The following is a 15,906-nucleotide window of genomic DNA, read 5'->3' as shown; positions in this document are numbered from 1 at the left end:
CATTCCCATCAGGAGTGCACAAGGATTCCAGTTTTTCCACATCCTTGTCACCACTTGTTGTTTTCTGTTTTTGTTTTGTTTAATAGTAGCCATCCTAATGAGTGTGAGGTAGTATCATTGTGGTTTTGATTTGCATTTCCCTCCTGACTAGTGATGTTGAACATATTTTCATGTGCTTAACTGGACATTTGTACGTCTTTGGAGAAGTGTCTGTTTCAGTGCTTTGCCCATTTTATAATCAGGTTTTGGATTTTGTTTGGTTGTAGTTCTTTATATATTCTGGATATTAACCTCTTATCAGACATGATTTGGAAATATTTTATATTCCGTAGGTTGCCTTTTCATTTTGAAGTAATCCAATTTATCTATTTTTTTCTCTTGTTGCCTGTGAGTTTCAGAATGAGCTCTTCCTTATATATGTCCTAAGATTATAATTGTTTTTCTTTTGTTAGAAATAAGGAAAAGGGACTTCCCTGGTAGTCTAATTGGTTAAGACTCCATGCTTCCAATGCAGGGGGCATGGGTTCGATCCCTTGTTGGGGAACTAAGATCTCGCATGCTGCTCGGTGTGGCCAAAAAAAAAAAAAAAAGAAAAGAAATAAGGAAAAGACAAAATCTGACAAGAAATCCATAACTACTAAAGAAATCTAATTCCAAGTTCAGATAGCTAACCAGCAAATTCTACCAAACATTTAAAGGAGGCATAACACCAATCTTATAGAAACTCTTGTAGAGAATAGAAAAAGAGAGAATACTCTGTGATTCATTTTCTGAGGCTAGCATAATATCTGTAACAAAACTTGATAAGGACATTACAAAAAATGGAAAATAACAGCTAATCTCACTTAAGAACACAGATGTAAAAATTCTAAGCAAAATATTAGCAAACCAAATCCAACAATATATAAAAAGAGTAGTGCAGTATGACATGATTTTATTAGGAATGTAAAATTGGTTTAACCTCCAAAAAACAATCGAGGTAATTCACCCAGTAACAGAAAATCCATGATTATCTCATATACAGAAAATTTTGATGAAATTAAATATCCATTTTATGATAAACTTTTAACAAATTTGAAATAAGAAAGAACTCCCTTGATTTGCTAAAGGAATCTACAAAAAACCTACGGCCAACATCATACTTAATGGTGAAATGTTGGAAGCTTTCCAGTTTTTTTTGTTTGTTTGTTTTTGCTGTATGCAGGCCTCTTACTATTGTGGCCTTTCCCGTTGCGGGCTCTGGACGCGCAGGCTCAGCGGCCATGGCTCACGGGCCCAGCCATTCCGCAGCATGTGGGATCTTCCCGGACCGGGGCACGAACCTGTGTCCCCTGCGTCGGCAGGTGGACTCTCAACCACTGCGCCACCAGGGAAGCCCAGCTTTCCAGTTTTGGAATAAGATGAAGATGCATGCTCTCACTTGTATCTATTTAGCATTGAACTGGAGGTCCTAGCAAGTGCAGACAAGAGGAAACCACGTGGGAAAGAAAGAAATTGAACAGTCATTCTCTGCCAACAGGACTGTATATGTAGAAAACTGAAAAAAAATTAACAAAACTATTAGAATTAATAATTATATATAAAACCTAGAATAGACCCTAGAACAAATGTGCAAGACCTCTACAGAAAACTGTGAAGCATTATTGAAAAAATCAACAACTCCGGTAAATAGAAGGGTTCATCTTACCTGTTTACAGATTGAAGATTCAATATTGTAAAGATATCAATACCACCTAATTTATCTCTGGATCCCATGCTGCCCAATAAAAAAATCTTAGCTGTCATTCCCATGTGTTAGGCTGGTAGGGCACCAGGGTAGACAATCCCAGTGACCAGATACATTGGAAGGAACTGCAATATTTTCCTCTTTGGTAAGCAACATACTGGTATATTTTTATTTTAGAAGTTGAGGGGACTTAAATGACTTAGGTACCCCAGGGAGAAGTTTTTAGTAGGCATTCACAGTTTTCATTTCTGTCATGAAAACGAATTTTAAAGGGCAGTCTTGGAGTCAGAATTCTCAAAAGTTCTTGCTACAAGCAACTACTTTTCGCACAAGTGCTGTACTGTCCCCTAGCCACATGTGACTGTTTAAACAATCCTGGTTAATGCATTAGTTGCACTAGCCCCATTTCAGGTGCTCACTCAGTAGCCATATGTATGTAGCTAATGGCTACCTTTTGGATGCTGCAGATGTTGAACATTTCCATCATTGCAAAAAGATCCATTGGACACCTCTCCAACAAGGCTTCCCACCTTTTTGGACCGACACCAAGTAAAATTTTAGGTGGACTGGGGTTGAGCCACTGCTCTGGCATAATTTACTTCCTGCCACATTAGGTGGTCAGTGGCCCACCTTAAAACGTAACCCACTCATCAGGTGTTTATTAGCAGGGTACCAGATTTTCTGGTTAAGAAAATCAACTAGAAAAGAAATTGCAGTACGAATTTCCAACGATTCAACCTTGAGGTGTGGGGAGCATTGTTTACATGTAGACAGACTTCTTAGGTGAAGCCTTCAGATCCCGGTTAACTAAGATCTCAGCCATTTGAGAAGGGTTCTCAAAGAGTGCCTGACAAAGGATTGGCTGAAGCCCAGGGGGAATTCACATAAGCTTAAGGGTTAGGAACCCTGGAGGACTGTAATAGATATTTGCTGCTGAAATTCAGCACTTGAGGAACCTGACTCTTAGGATTGGACAGCTTCCAAATGGTAATTTCCCTCCCTGTTCCCAATTTTTGTCTCTATTTCCCCCTCTCATTACATAGCCCATGCCCAAGTAAACAAGAAAAGCTGTTTCAGGGTGGTCTGTATTGTGTAAGGAAGCTTGTATAGCTGAGATTCTGTTGGAAGATCTGTAATGCTAGGTGAATCCACAGCAGTAAAGGGGGTATTATGGGGGATCCAGATGTTAGAAGTGGATTACATTGGATGCACCTAAAGGTGTGGTTGGGATTTATGACTCTGTACTGTGAAATGAGGCGGGGGGGAAACCTTAAAAGTTTGAATGTAATCATCTCCAAATTGGCTGCTTTGGAAGACTAGCAGAGAGGGCTTTGGGAGAACAGTCAGCTAGATAACTGGGCTACATATGGTGGTGTGGGGCTGGGGGAGGGGACTTGTTCATGGGGGCCAGTTATCTCATTCTAGCCTCTCTTTGTCCAGGAGTTGTAAAAACCTGTGATGTTATTGCTGGAACTTTGAATTCAGCAGTTGCTAAGCACCTGCTGTTGTATTTCAGGCTGTAGGTTTAGACCTTAGGGTTACAGAGTCAAAACAGGTCGCCCAGTGTGATATGGGAGACAGATGTTCACAAATAATTACCCTTTCGTGTTATTCGTATCAATGCATAGAGGTTCAGAGGGTCCTGGAACATCATTTTAGTCTGGTTCCCTAATTTTCTACAGGAGGCAGCTGAGGCCCACAGCAGGAAGGAGACTGGTTTAAGTAATGCCAAAAGAACCAGAACCTGGGCTTTTGATGATTGGACTGAAATATGATCACCATCCTTGAAGACATAATTCCTATCTGCTTAAAACCCACTTCTTCGATACTGTCCCCTTGACTGCCCTCTTTTCCTCCGATACCATTTAAACTATTTTGTCCTTGTATTTATTGCGCTTTTATGGAAGATCTTACTTCCTCTTTTAGATCTCGAACATGATTAGGACAGGCACCATGCCAGCTTCGGTCTTCGTACCTATCTCATTTCCTGTCCTCAGCACAATATGAATAACTGTTTAATTGAGCCTTACAGTAGGACAAGTTGGGTTTGAACCTGACTCTCCATTGAGACACCTTGGCCAAAGACACCTTGGCCAAATCACCTCTCTCTACGTCAATAAAAATTCCTAACATTTGGGCCACATGAATACATACTATATTGGGAATTTGAGTGAGGTTAATTACTGTTTGATGGCTGAGTTTTGGAGGCGGTACGCACGGACTTGCAGCAGCACTTGGGGAGAAATATATAGAACGCCTAGGCTCGGCCCGCCCGCGGCCCGGCATAGCGGCAGCCTTTCCGGGCGCCAGGCACGGGGGGCGGGGCGGGGCGGGGCTGCGCAGGGGTGCGGCGCGACGGCTCTGTTGCCGGAACTAGTCCGAGTCGCGCGCCTGGACGATTGCAGCCCGCCCCGCCCCCTTCCCCCCGCGGGTGGAAACAAAGGGGGCTCCGCGCGCGGAGATAAGCCGAGGGGGAAAGGGGCGGAGCGACAGGCGGTCTCGCGCCCTGGGATCGCGAGGTTTGTTCAGGAGAGGGGGCGGGGTGGGGTGGGAGCGACCCAGACCCGAGAAGTGGGAGGGCCGCGTGCTCGCGCATCTTGCGGCCTAGCGGTGGGGTTGTCGCTTGCGCGCGCAGCGCAGGGTACTGCGCCGGCGCGCCCGGTCAGCGAGCACCGGGGAGGGGTGCAGCGGGGCGGGGCCCCCTCGTGCAGCGGTGCGGGGTCGTGCGGCGGCCGGGGCGGTTAGGGCGCGGGGGTCGAGAGGATGGAGACCCCGAGGCGTTAGCCGACTTTTGTCAGCTCTGGGCGTGCAGCCGTCGTTTCTTGGCGCGGCCCGTGTGATGGTGCCGGGAGGAAGGAAGCGCCGTGATAGCGCGTCGGTCGGAGCCCGGGTTCCAGGGTTGAGAAGGCCCGGGAACAGAGGATCTGGCGAGCTGGCCGCTGGCTGGACGAGCGGTCACAATAGGAGGCGGTGGCCCAGCGAGGAGCCGCGGGAGTAGCCCCGCAGGGCGGAGCCTTCCTTTGCAGGTACTGGCTGCCGCAGCCGTTGGTTCCCGCACGAGGGCGGGACGGGCCGAGCCTTGGGCCGTTGGGAGCCTGCGGGGCCGCGCTAGAGATGAGGTTGCTTGGTGTTCAGCGGGGCGCGGCCGGGCCGCCCGGCGCTCTTTGTTTCCGAGGCAGCGGCGAGGAGGTGCGGGCACAGCCCTCGGGAGCGCCGGCCCGCCGCGTCTGGCAGATGGCCTCGCTCTTTTGCTCCCTCCCTTTTTGCTCAGGCGCAGGTGAAATGATGTCACTCAGGACAACGCAGAACCCAGTCAGAAGGGTCCTGTCTCCGTCCTTGTGACGCCGCGGGTTTCTGAACAGGCTGCGTTTTGTTCTCGGGTTGGGAATTCTTCCTTTCAGGGCTGAAGAATGGAAGAGGTTGGTTTTGAGCCGAGAGTTTTTCAAAGTATTGAGGGCCAAAGAGAGTAAAGTTTTCGTTTACGTGTGTAGGACTTGTAAGACCTTGTTTTTTTCTTTATGCTGCAAAAATGATGTATACTGTTAACATTAAAAGTTGGGTATGTTAGTTCTTGCACCGTAAATAGAAACGAATAATGTAATATTGAATTACCTTTTCTCTTTTCTTACGAGGCGCACTTAATATACGAAAATTTAAGTATGCAAATCATTCACAGTCGTTTATTACCTTAGAATTGCAGGCCTTTTTGGATACTATTTGGCCTCGATTGCAGGTACTGTTGTTAACACAATTACCGCAAAATTCCTTTAAGTAGGTAGCAGCCCTGGTAACTAGTCTAAATTTTTTTAAAAAATCCATTCTCTCAGTTCTTAAGAAATCAAAACTTAATGAGGATCTAGGGACAGTTGGGATCAAAGTAAAATTGTTTCTGTCTTCCATTGGAAGAAATTGGGTTTCTATAGGAGTAACACTACAAGACCAAATATAGAGGTCAGATCAGTTACATTGCAGCTGGCATGTATTCAATACTTGCAGTAAATAGATGAAAATTACTAACTGGATTTTTAAGTAGGAATTGTATCATTTAATGTACTCCAACTCTTGCTGGCTCATAAACGTATTGGCATAGTATATTTCACTTGAAAACTTAATAAACCTTAAACTATTCATTATAGGGGTTCAATTTTAAGTTGATATTTGTAAATTTTTGTAAGGCTTGTTTCTAAAAGACTTGGTAGCCTTGAGAGGCTATAGTTGAATAAATTTTGCCACAAATTAGCCACGTGCTCCTCGAGTCCTCATCTGTAAAATATGAGAGTTGGATTTAAATGTTCTCTATGGTCCCTCCACTTCTGATATCTTCTGTGACTCTGGAAGGTAGTGTGTTTCTGTACTTGTTGAGTTTTATCTACCCATCCAATTTTTATAGCTAAACTTAAGTTGGAAGTTATTAATCTGAGTAACTATTGAGAATTTTCTGTACTAGAGCAACCTGAATTTTGAGCAAGGGTGGACAGAGGATGGCACAGTCAGACATAATTGAATATGTTAGCATCATAATGTGGAGTGTAGACCTGTTGTGTCTGCAGTTGCTTTGGATGAGGCTTTTAATTACATCGCTAGACTGTTTATTTTATTTATTTTTGGCTGTGTTGGGTCATCGTTACTGCGTGCAGGCTTTCTCTAGTTGTGGCGAGCAGGGGCTACTCTTCTTTGCGGTGCACACACAGGCTACTCATTACCGTGACTTCCCTTGTTGCAGAGCACGGGCTCTAGGCGCGCGGGCTTCAGTAGTTGTGGCATGCGGGCTCAATAGTTGTGGCTTGCGGGCTCTAGAATGCAGGCTCAGTAGTTGTGGCGCACGGGCTTAGTTGCTCCGTGGCATGGGGGATCTTCCCGGACCAGGGCTCGAACCTGTGTCCCCTGCATTGGCAGGCGGATTCTTAACCACTGCGTCACCAGGGAAGCCCCAGTAAGGTAGTTCTTGATTAGTCCTGTGATTGTTGTGTAGTGTCTGGGTCTAGTCACTAGTTTTCTGGTTGTTTTCCTGCTAACCACATATATCAGGCATCTGTTTTCATGTCGGTTCATCTTTGGTTAAATCATAGTTTGCTTTATGTTTTCTCTCGACAGTGTATGGATTGTAAACACATATTTGAACTCTATAGTTGTAGTCTAGTTAATTTGTTCAGTAAATGTTAGATTCCTAACATCATGTTGTCTATCTGTAGATGAAGCAAATGCTTGAACTCTATAATGAATTAACGAGTGAGATTTGAGCAAGTAGACAAAGAGGGGCCACGTACAGTCTTATTTTTCCCCAGCTTTTCTGTCATTTCATGTTCCTTTTTTTTTTTTCATGTTCGTTTTTAAAAGATCTGAACAGCTTTCCTTCTCCCCTCTATGTTAGGGGACCCTGTTGTCCTCATTTATTCCTGTTGAATTTGTCCCTCCCTAGACTGAATCTCTTTGAGGGCAAGAAATATTTCTTTTTGTTTTCACAGCATCTAGCACATGGTAGAAATGCAATAAGTATTTGAATTAATTGTGACTTTTATTCAGTAAGACTTACAAAGCACTCAGTCACACTTCATCTTTTCAAATGTGTGTATGTGTGTGTATATATGTATAAATTTTTTATTGATTTGGACTGGTCATGGTCTAGATATTTTCCAAATCCATGTAATTCTTAAGAGATAAATCTTGAAAAGATGGTTTAGAGCAATCTACTTTGAGGTTACCAGCGTAAGTAAAATGATTTTAGACATACTTCCTTCAGGGGAAAATAATCCTTGTGCATGCAAATCTGGATTGTAGAACTGAAGGAAAGAAAAATTCATTAAAAGAATGTGTAAATCTTAACTTTTCCTAACCTTTATGTTCACTTGCTCAGTACATGTAATAGTTAGAGACTTCCTTAGTTGCACGTGCCTCCCTTCCCCCCTTTCCCATTAATTTGTTGGACTGTGGGGTGAGAAAGGAGGGTGGAGCCTTTTGGCTATTTTCACCAGCCCTGGTTCTGCTCTGTTCCCAGAAAGACATGGGCCCAGTTTGTTGTTTGCCTTAACTCAAGAATGGGAATAATAGTTTATTTTAAAAAGACAGTGTCCCATTGCTGGACAGTAATGATCCTTCCCCGGTAAGTAGTACCAGTTCTTGAATGGTTTAATGACTGCATAATAGTCCGCCAAGCACACATACCATAATCTCACTTAAGAAATACTTATTTGTTAAACATTTAGGTTACTTCTAGTTCCCTTTTAAATTGTTGCTGTAATGTGATGGACATATTTGTGCTTATGGCTTTTCTCATATTTTGGAATATAATCTCAGAATTTGTCAGATGAAAGATCAATTATTCGAACTGTTAATTTGTTAATGAAATCTCCTTGATTACTTTCCAGGAGATTAATATTTGCCATCATGGAAGCAGTGAGAATATTTGGAGTTTTAGATAATTTGGATTCGACCTCTTCATTTTTTAGATACCCAGACTTGGACCTAGAGGAGTAAGGCACTTGTTGGAGTCAACGTTGACCAAGCACCTAACTCATCATTTTTTGGGTTTTTTTTTTCCCTTTGTCTGTTAGCCTATGATTTGAGTGCCTTTGAGCAGATGGTATGCAGCTTTTGTAACAGTGAACAATTTTTTTTCTGGAGAGTAATGTGGCCATTTTGGAGAAGGCTGTTTGGCCTTTTGAGCAATTTATTTTGTGGAAAGTACATTATTTAATACTGGCCTAGAGATCATACACCTGTATATCCTCTACTTCACTTATCTGAGAAAAATGTAAATGAAGGAAGCTGTCATCAGAAGTGATTTTGGAGGAAGCAAGTTCTGGGACAATATGTAGACCTAAGTCCAATGTTATTTTTAACACAATAACTGCAACAATTTGCCACGGTAACAATAATACTACACTCTTAACACAAAGGTTAAATTGTTGGTTATATTATGGTTACCAAGACAGGGAAAGGCCACATTAAACAGAAGATGTCCTTAAAATAGAAATGTGTTATTGCTTAAAAGGTTAAACTGTTTTCTATAATTCTAGTCTTGTGAAATAGAAAACAGTTATGCTGGGTGAATTAGTCATGTAGTTATATGTAAATAAACATTAGAAATGAGAAGTGTAGGGAGTTGCAGATTCAGTCCTATCTCAGGAATGTTTTCATGGCAGGACTTTTTAAATATAGGTGCATCCTGAGAGAAGGCTGAAGTTACCATGTCCTTGTAATGCTCAGCAGTTGGTAGATTAGGGAAAAATAGAACTATTGATTTTCATATATAGTATAATCTCAGTAATCTTAACTGAGGGAGAGTTAGGGAAGTAGTGGAAGTCAGAAGCAAGTTACAAGGAAACAAATTTATTTTTAAATGCTTAAAATAGCTTTAAATAGGCATTGTGGAATAGTTGTTCCTTACTAATCCAACTAGATAGATTATAAAGAAGAATGTTACTTTTAAAATTCTTCAGTTAGAAGGTGGTTTAGTGGGTTGAGTCTGAACCTTAGAGCCAGATAGACTTGGCTTCAAATTATGGCTCTGGTGTTTATGAGATGTTTCGCTTTAAGCAAGTTGGTTAACCCTAACTTGCAGTATGTAAAGATCAGAAAGCCCAGCTTGGTTCCTGGCATGAAGTTTACTATTACCAGATTGAGGTTTTAAAAACTGCTGTATTGCTTAGATAAAAAGTCATCTTTCATAATTAAACTAATACAGCTAGAATTTTGGAGAAGAAACTCCTTGAGTGTGGCACAACAGTTTTTATTCTATTATGTACATGTTTGTTATGTTAGTCTTCTATTGTGTGTAACAAATAACCACAGATTTAGTAGCTTAAAACACAAGTCTGTTATCTCACAGTTTCCATGGATTGAAGTCCTTGTATGGGTTAGCTGTAGAGTCTTCTGTTCAGGGTCTTATTTGGCTGGAGCTGTGAGTTTTATTAGAGACTTGATGGCCTCTTCCAAGCTCACTGTTGTTGGTGTAATGTGGTTCTTGTGATTATAGGGCTGAGGTTCCCCCATTTTCTTGCTAGCTGTCAACTGGTGACCATTCTCAGTTCCTAGGTGCCCTCAGGTCTCTACCACATGGCCCCCTTCATATGACTTCTCAGAACCTAGCAGCTTAGTCTATAAGGTTGGCAGGAGAATCTCTTTAGGAAGGGCTCAACTTCTCTTTTGAGAGCTTTCTCTCATTAAGTCAGGCCTACCCAAGGTAATCTCCCCTTTGATTAACTTAAAATTCAGTGACTTGGAATCTTAATTATATTTGAAAATCCCTTCACCTCTGTGAAAGGGTTTGTGTAATTTAGGTCATATAATTTAACCTAATCATGGGAATGAAATTCACCATATTTACAGTCCTACCCACACACCAGGGAGGGATGGATTATACAGGAGATATACACCAGAGGTGGGAATCTTGGCGACCATCTTAGAATTCTCTCTTCCCTTCTCTCCCCCTACTCCCCCGCCCCCCCCGCTTCCCCCTGCAAGGACCAGGGTTTGCCAGTTTTTTACACGTATTACTGAAATCTGTTTTCCCAGCCAGCTCTTGTACCAGCAGTTTGTGAGACTGCGTTAGCTATGATAGTTGAAGGTAGATGGCCTTGTTAAAACGCTCTTCAAATGTACTTATTGTGCAAAGTGTAAGCTTAAGATTGCAGAAAGAACATGAAGCCTACATCAAGGAACAGAGACCATTTTGAGAAAGGAGAGAACTGCTTTAAAGTAGTAAAAGCACTCCTTACATTAAATGAGTCAGGAATGTGAAACTACTTCTTCCTTTGAAATATTTTCTACTCTTGCCCTCAGATAAACCCAGGGCTCCTACCTCTACTCTGATTTTTGCCTGTATTATGGCATTTAAAACATTATCCTGTAGTTGGCTGCTTGCATCTTTCTTTTTAAAACTAGAATAAGCTCCTTGAGCGTGGGATCCATGTTTTATTTCATTTTCTAACATAACTCTTTGCTTATAAGAGGAAGTGAGTAAATATTCCTTGATTCAGTCATTCATATTTCATCACAGTGGTAAAGGGTATTGGCACATTCATGTTTATAGTACAGAGAAAAGTTTTAGTTCATGTCCAAAACATTTTGTGGAGCAGTACTAATGAATTCTAAAGTTACTGCCGTCAATTTTGCTTTCAATCCTAGGAAGGTCTTTGGAAGTAATTTTACTGTTAGCAACAGGCCTGGTCATTTATCTGTTTACCAGGCTCGTAGCAAACCAGAAACAAAAATTTATAAAGGGGCTAAAGAAGGTTATTATAGCAGGATTATTCATGTAATTAGCATGCCACTTTATGATCTGTCTCTGCCTTCCTCTCTGGCTGCTTCCTTACTGACCAGTTACACTGAACATTTTGTAGTTTCTTGACTACACTGTTAGCAATTACCTCTCCAAAGCACCAGTATGGACCATTATCACAGAAAGATACTTTTTTTTTTTTTTTGCGGTACGTGGGCCTCTCACTGTTGTGGCCTCTCCCGTTGAGCACAGGCTCCGGACGCACAGGCTCAGACTGCAATGGCTCACGGGCCCAGCCGCTCCGCGGCATGTGGGATCTTCCCAGACCGGGGCACGAACCCATGTCCCCTGCATTGGCAGGTGGACTCTCAACCACTGCGCCACCAGGGAAGCCCGAAAGATACTTTTTTATACAGTGATTTGCTTTTGTTTCTTTTTTATAGCGTATACTTCTTGAAGGTAGGAAATCGTAACTATCTTTTGTTTTTAGTGCCTGTCACAGAATAGACACTTAACATGTAAGGGAATGAGTGCAGCAATGAAACTAAAAACAAGACAGCCTTAAAGACATGGTCTTTAGTGTAGGAACAAGCGGGTACATAAACCTTAACCCCCAAAGGCAGTTCACGCCACAGCACAGTGGAACAGGTGATACTCATGATGTCTGTGATCAAAAATGCTACAGATTAAGTATACTTACATATGAGTTTAAGGGGATTAACTCACAATCTAGTCAAGCATTTAAAACATGCAGTCATTTACTTTGAGGCTTATGATCTTGTCCTTTATTCATTAGGAAGGTTGCTAGGTTTGTGTTGAATAGAGCTGAGATCTCCACAATGAAAATCTTGTTTTCTATACTTGGGATCACTATAGAAATTTTGCCATAGATGTTCTGAAATCTCTCTTCCCTTGCATGATCATTTGGAATGTTAGCTTAAAAAGAGAATGAAAAATTAATCATCGCCAGGTAGACACTAATCTTTCTGTACTTAAGTGATTTTTACTTCAGGTTTTCTTGACATGAAGTCTTATCTGTCATTTAGGGTTTCAGAATTAATGCCAACAGAAAAGATATCAATAGATATTATATGGGAAACATAGGAAGGACTTTTCCTTCTTGAGCAGTGCTATTTTGCCTTTAAAGAAAGTTTTTATAAGTGAGATCCATTGCCAGAGGCAACCTTTGTCATCCTTATATTTGTTTTGATGTTTAAGATTAATTTTTTATTTCTTTTCAGTCTCTGCTAACAAAATCATCAGATACCTAGAAAATCCAGACTGTCCTTCATAGGCATGATTCTCCACATTGGTGCAGCTAGCCATGAACTATCCTTTTCTTCTCCCTCTTTTTCCCAGATATCTCCCGGGGCCAATTCAGCACCTCTACCTGGCCATCCTAACAAGGTGATTTGTGAAAGGGTGAGACTTCAGAGCCTGTTCCCTCTCCTCCCAAGTGATCAGAACACTACCATTCAAGAGGATGCTCACTTCAAAGCTTTCTTCCAGGTTCTTATATATTTACCCTTTCCCTTCATAGGGCTGAAAGCCACAAGATACATTCTAGGTTGTTTCTAGGAAGGCTTGAGACAAAATTCTCAGAATCTTCTTACTTCTTATTTTCTATTATATGTGGGAATAAGTATTCTTCTTAGAGGGAGTCTTTAACATAACTTTTTCAGCCAGCTTTTCTGAAGAATGTTTGTCTTGTCTTGAGCTGCTGTTACTATTTGACCACTTAATATTCTTGTTTTTTTATCTTTTGGTCTTAGTCACTTGTCCTAATAGGTCTAGTTCTGTAGGAGGGTAGAAGATATTACAGAATATGTGAAGTTGTATAGGGAAGGAAAAATGGAAGCATGTAAGGTATTTTTTAAAGTCATCACTACTTATTTGCTTAACATCCAGAGTTTGATAGTAATGCATATTTCAAAGAGAAAACATGGTTACTTGCTTTCTGTAACTTTTTATACCTGTGGGTAAAATGTGTTTAAAAATTTGGTTACATACAAAATGAAAACAAATTAAGGTATGAATGGATTTAAACTGTCATTAGGTTATTAACAAGAATACTAGGATGTGCTCACATAAATCATTGGCTACTACATTTACAATCCATTATTGCTAGAGAAGCAAGTTTTAGTAATGGAATTCGTTATTACCACAAAGGAAACTAAGTTACAGAATTGCTTTTGTATACTAGGGTTGTGGGCCAAGTCATGTAAATTGTATACTAGGGTTGTGGGCCAAGTCATGTAATTGTACATGTGTATATAAACCTGAGGTAGTGAGAGTTGCTAATCAAATCTAGGACTTTTGGATAGAGCTAGCTCATTTTCTGTTTGTGTGGGAGTGACAGGTTGGGACTTGGGACTAGTTCTGAAAGAGAAATGCTTGTGACACATTAAATTGGAGGTGTAGGATTTCTGAGGGTAGGTGTTTAGGTGATCTAGGGCTCTTTAATCTGCTTTCTTTGTTAATATTTGTGCCAGGTTCTCTGCTTTGTGTGTATTGTCTCCTTTTGTTTTTAACCGTCATAATAAACTAGTCCTGGATGGTTTTCTAGATGAAGAAATAGGCTCAGAGAATCTCGCTGAGATGCCCAATTACATATCTAGTTGTTGGCAGAACAGAAATTCAAATCCAACTTTTGCTATTTCTTGTCTACTATATCATACCAGCTTTGGATGTTAACAGATAATTCTGTAAACACAGTTCAGTGTATGTTAAGAGACATCATCTGTATTGAATTGAATGGCATATTGACTGCCATTTTGGATACAGCATTAGCTTGCAAGAGCTTGATCTTTAACAATAGACCAATATAGCTAAGGAAGAAATTGACTTTGTACCGTCGCTACTGCCACTAATAAACAGTTATTTGACACTTTCTGTGTTCTCCAGACCTCCTTTGAGTCTTTAAGCATTAACTCAATATTAACTTTAAACTCAAAGAGTAGCTGCCAAATGCAATAGATTAAACCCATGTTTTGGGACTTCCCTGGTGGCACAGTGGTTAAGAATCTGCCTGCCAATGCAGAGGACACGGGTTCAAGCCCTGATCCATGCCTACATGCCACAGAGCAGCTAAGCCCGTGTGCCACAACTACTGAAGCCCGCATGCCTAGAGCCCGTGCTCCGCAACAAGAAAAGCCACTGCGATGAGAAGCCTGCGCACCGCAACAAAGAGTAGCCCCCGCTCGCCGCTACTAGAGAAAGCCTGCATGCAGCAACAAAGACCTAAGCAACCATAAATATATAAATTAATTAGTTTTTTAAAAAAAGAATTAAACCCATGTTTTGAAGATAAAAACCAAAAAGTTAGACTCAGTTCCATTGGATGTTGCAGAAAGGTGAAGGGTGTTACTGTTAAGTTTTTATTTATAGTCCTAATTTAACTTAAATCTTACTTTTCTCTAATTTTAGAATAAGGCCCTCAATGTACTTTGCTCCCAAGAGAGACTGGAGATTTTCTTTGCCCACTTATTACCCTCCCACTGTTCCACATGAAGCAAAGTAAATCCTTCTCATATCTCCTTCGAGATACTGTCAGATACCTTCAACCAATTCTGATACCATGATTAGGTGTGATTTCTTAGTTCCAGTTATGGTTCTCATCCTTATAAAACTTAGTTGCCATGTAAAAACGAGAACCTATGCAGCCACGTCGTATCCTCAGAAAGTTATTCCCTTAATGCAGTTTTCTCTCGGCTTTCCTCCAAGTTCCTTTCCTCCCAACTCTTTCTGCTTTTCCTTCCCCCTTGACTCCATCCATTCTAAACAGACTCACCTACCTCTTCCATTTTTTTCTTAAAACACCCTCTTCACTTCCATATTGTAGCTGAAACTAGTCTCTTTTACGAGGACATCATTTTCCCTGTAGCCTTTTCTAAGGGTAAAGAAATTACTGCTTTTTCCTGCTCCAAGCATGGGATTGGGTATGTAGCTAGTAGGTAGGATGGTCATAGAGGTGAAGGAAAGTGTTGATACACTCCTGGATCCTTGTTTTTAATCACTAGTCTTTGAACAAAAAGCTTATCCTGGTTTGTTTTTTTTTTGCGGTATGCGGGCCTCACACTGTCGTGGCCCCTCCCGCCACGGAGCACAGGCTCCGGACGCGCAGGCCCAGCGGCCACAGCCCGCCGGCCCATCTGCTCCGCGGCATGCGGGATCCTCCTAGACTGGGGCACGAACCCGCGTCCCCTGCATCGGCAGGCGGACTCCCAACCACTGCGTCACCAGGGAAGCCCCTCATCCTGTTTTTGATCTCTTTTTTCATCTCCACTACTTACCAAGTTTGTGTCACTGTCCTTGTTTATTAAAGACTTTTGCACTTTGCTGCTTTTTACTTGTTTTTCTAGTCAAAATCTTTCAAATTTTGTATGTTTTTTAATTTTAAAAATTATGAAATATTTCATATATGCAAGTTATAAAATATAAAGAAGACATATGTATAAGTTTTAAAAAACCACCATCTAGCTTAAGAAATCAACTATTGCCAATGTTTTTGAAGCTTCCATATTATATTCAGGTGCTGTCCCAAACCTGTGCCTTGGGTAAACCTCTGTTGAATTTTGTGTTCAGTATCTCTTTGCTTTTCTGTGTGGTTTTTACTACATATAGTATACCTCAATACTATACTGTTTAGTTTCTGAACTTAATGTAAATGGTATCATACTTTGTGTATTTTTGCCATTGTGAAATTCATCTATATTGATTGCATGTGGCTGTGTCCTGTAGATTCATTTTCCTGCTTTTAGCGTTACATTTATATGAACGTACTGTACTATAGTTTATCCCTTCTCTTTTTGATGGACATTTGGGTAGTCTCCACTTTTCTATTATTATTATTAGAAACAGTGTTGCCATGAATATTCTTGTATGTTTCCTGGTGTACATTTATTTGGTATTTTAATGTTCCTTTAAAAATGATGGCTTTGTGTATTTCTTGCTCTTTTTT

General features: G+C 41.1%; 1 protein-coding gene across 10 annotated transcripts in view; it reads left to right on the top strand.

The window, feature by feature from the left end:
* Positions 1-15,906, top strand: part of RNF38 (ring finger protein 38) — a 123,881-nt gene that overhangs the window by 60,036 nt on the left and 47,939 nt on the right. The window contains exons 1-2 of one of the 10 annotated variants that reach the window (XM_079926412.1): positions 4,223-4,245; positions 12,306-12,455. The exons of 1 other annotated variant lie outside the window; for it this stretch is intronic. Coding sequence is in view for 2 of the 9 variants with exons in the window: in XM_079926403.1 (XP_079782529.1) it covers positions 12,306-12,455 (150 nt within the window). In the remaining 7 variants the exon portion in view is untranslated. 8 more of the 10 variants (XM_079926409.1, XM_079926407.1, XM_079926404.1 and 5 more) reach the window with 8 other exon arrangements.

This window comes from Stenella coeruleoalba (assembly GCF_951394435.1).
Source record: "Stenella coeruleoalba genome assembly, chromosome: 7".
In the NCBI taxonomy this organism is placed as follows: Eukaryota; Metazoa; Chordata; class Mammalia; order Artiodactyla; family Delphinidae; genus Stenella; species Stenella coeruleoalba.
This window is presented reverse-complemented; position numbering and strand designations above follow the sequence as displayed.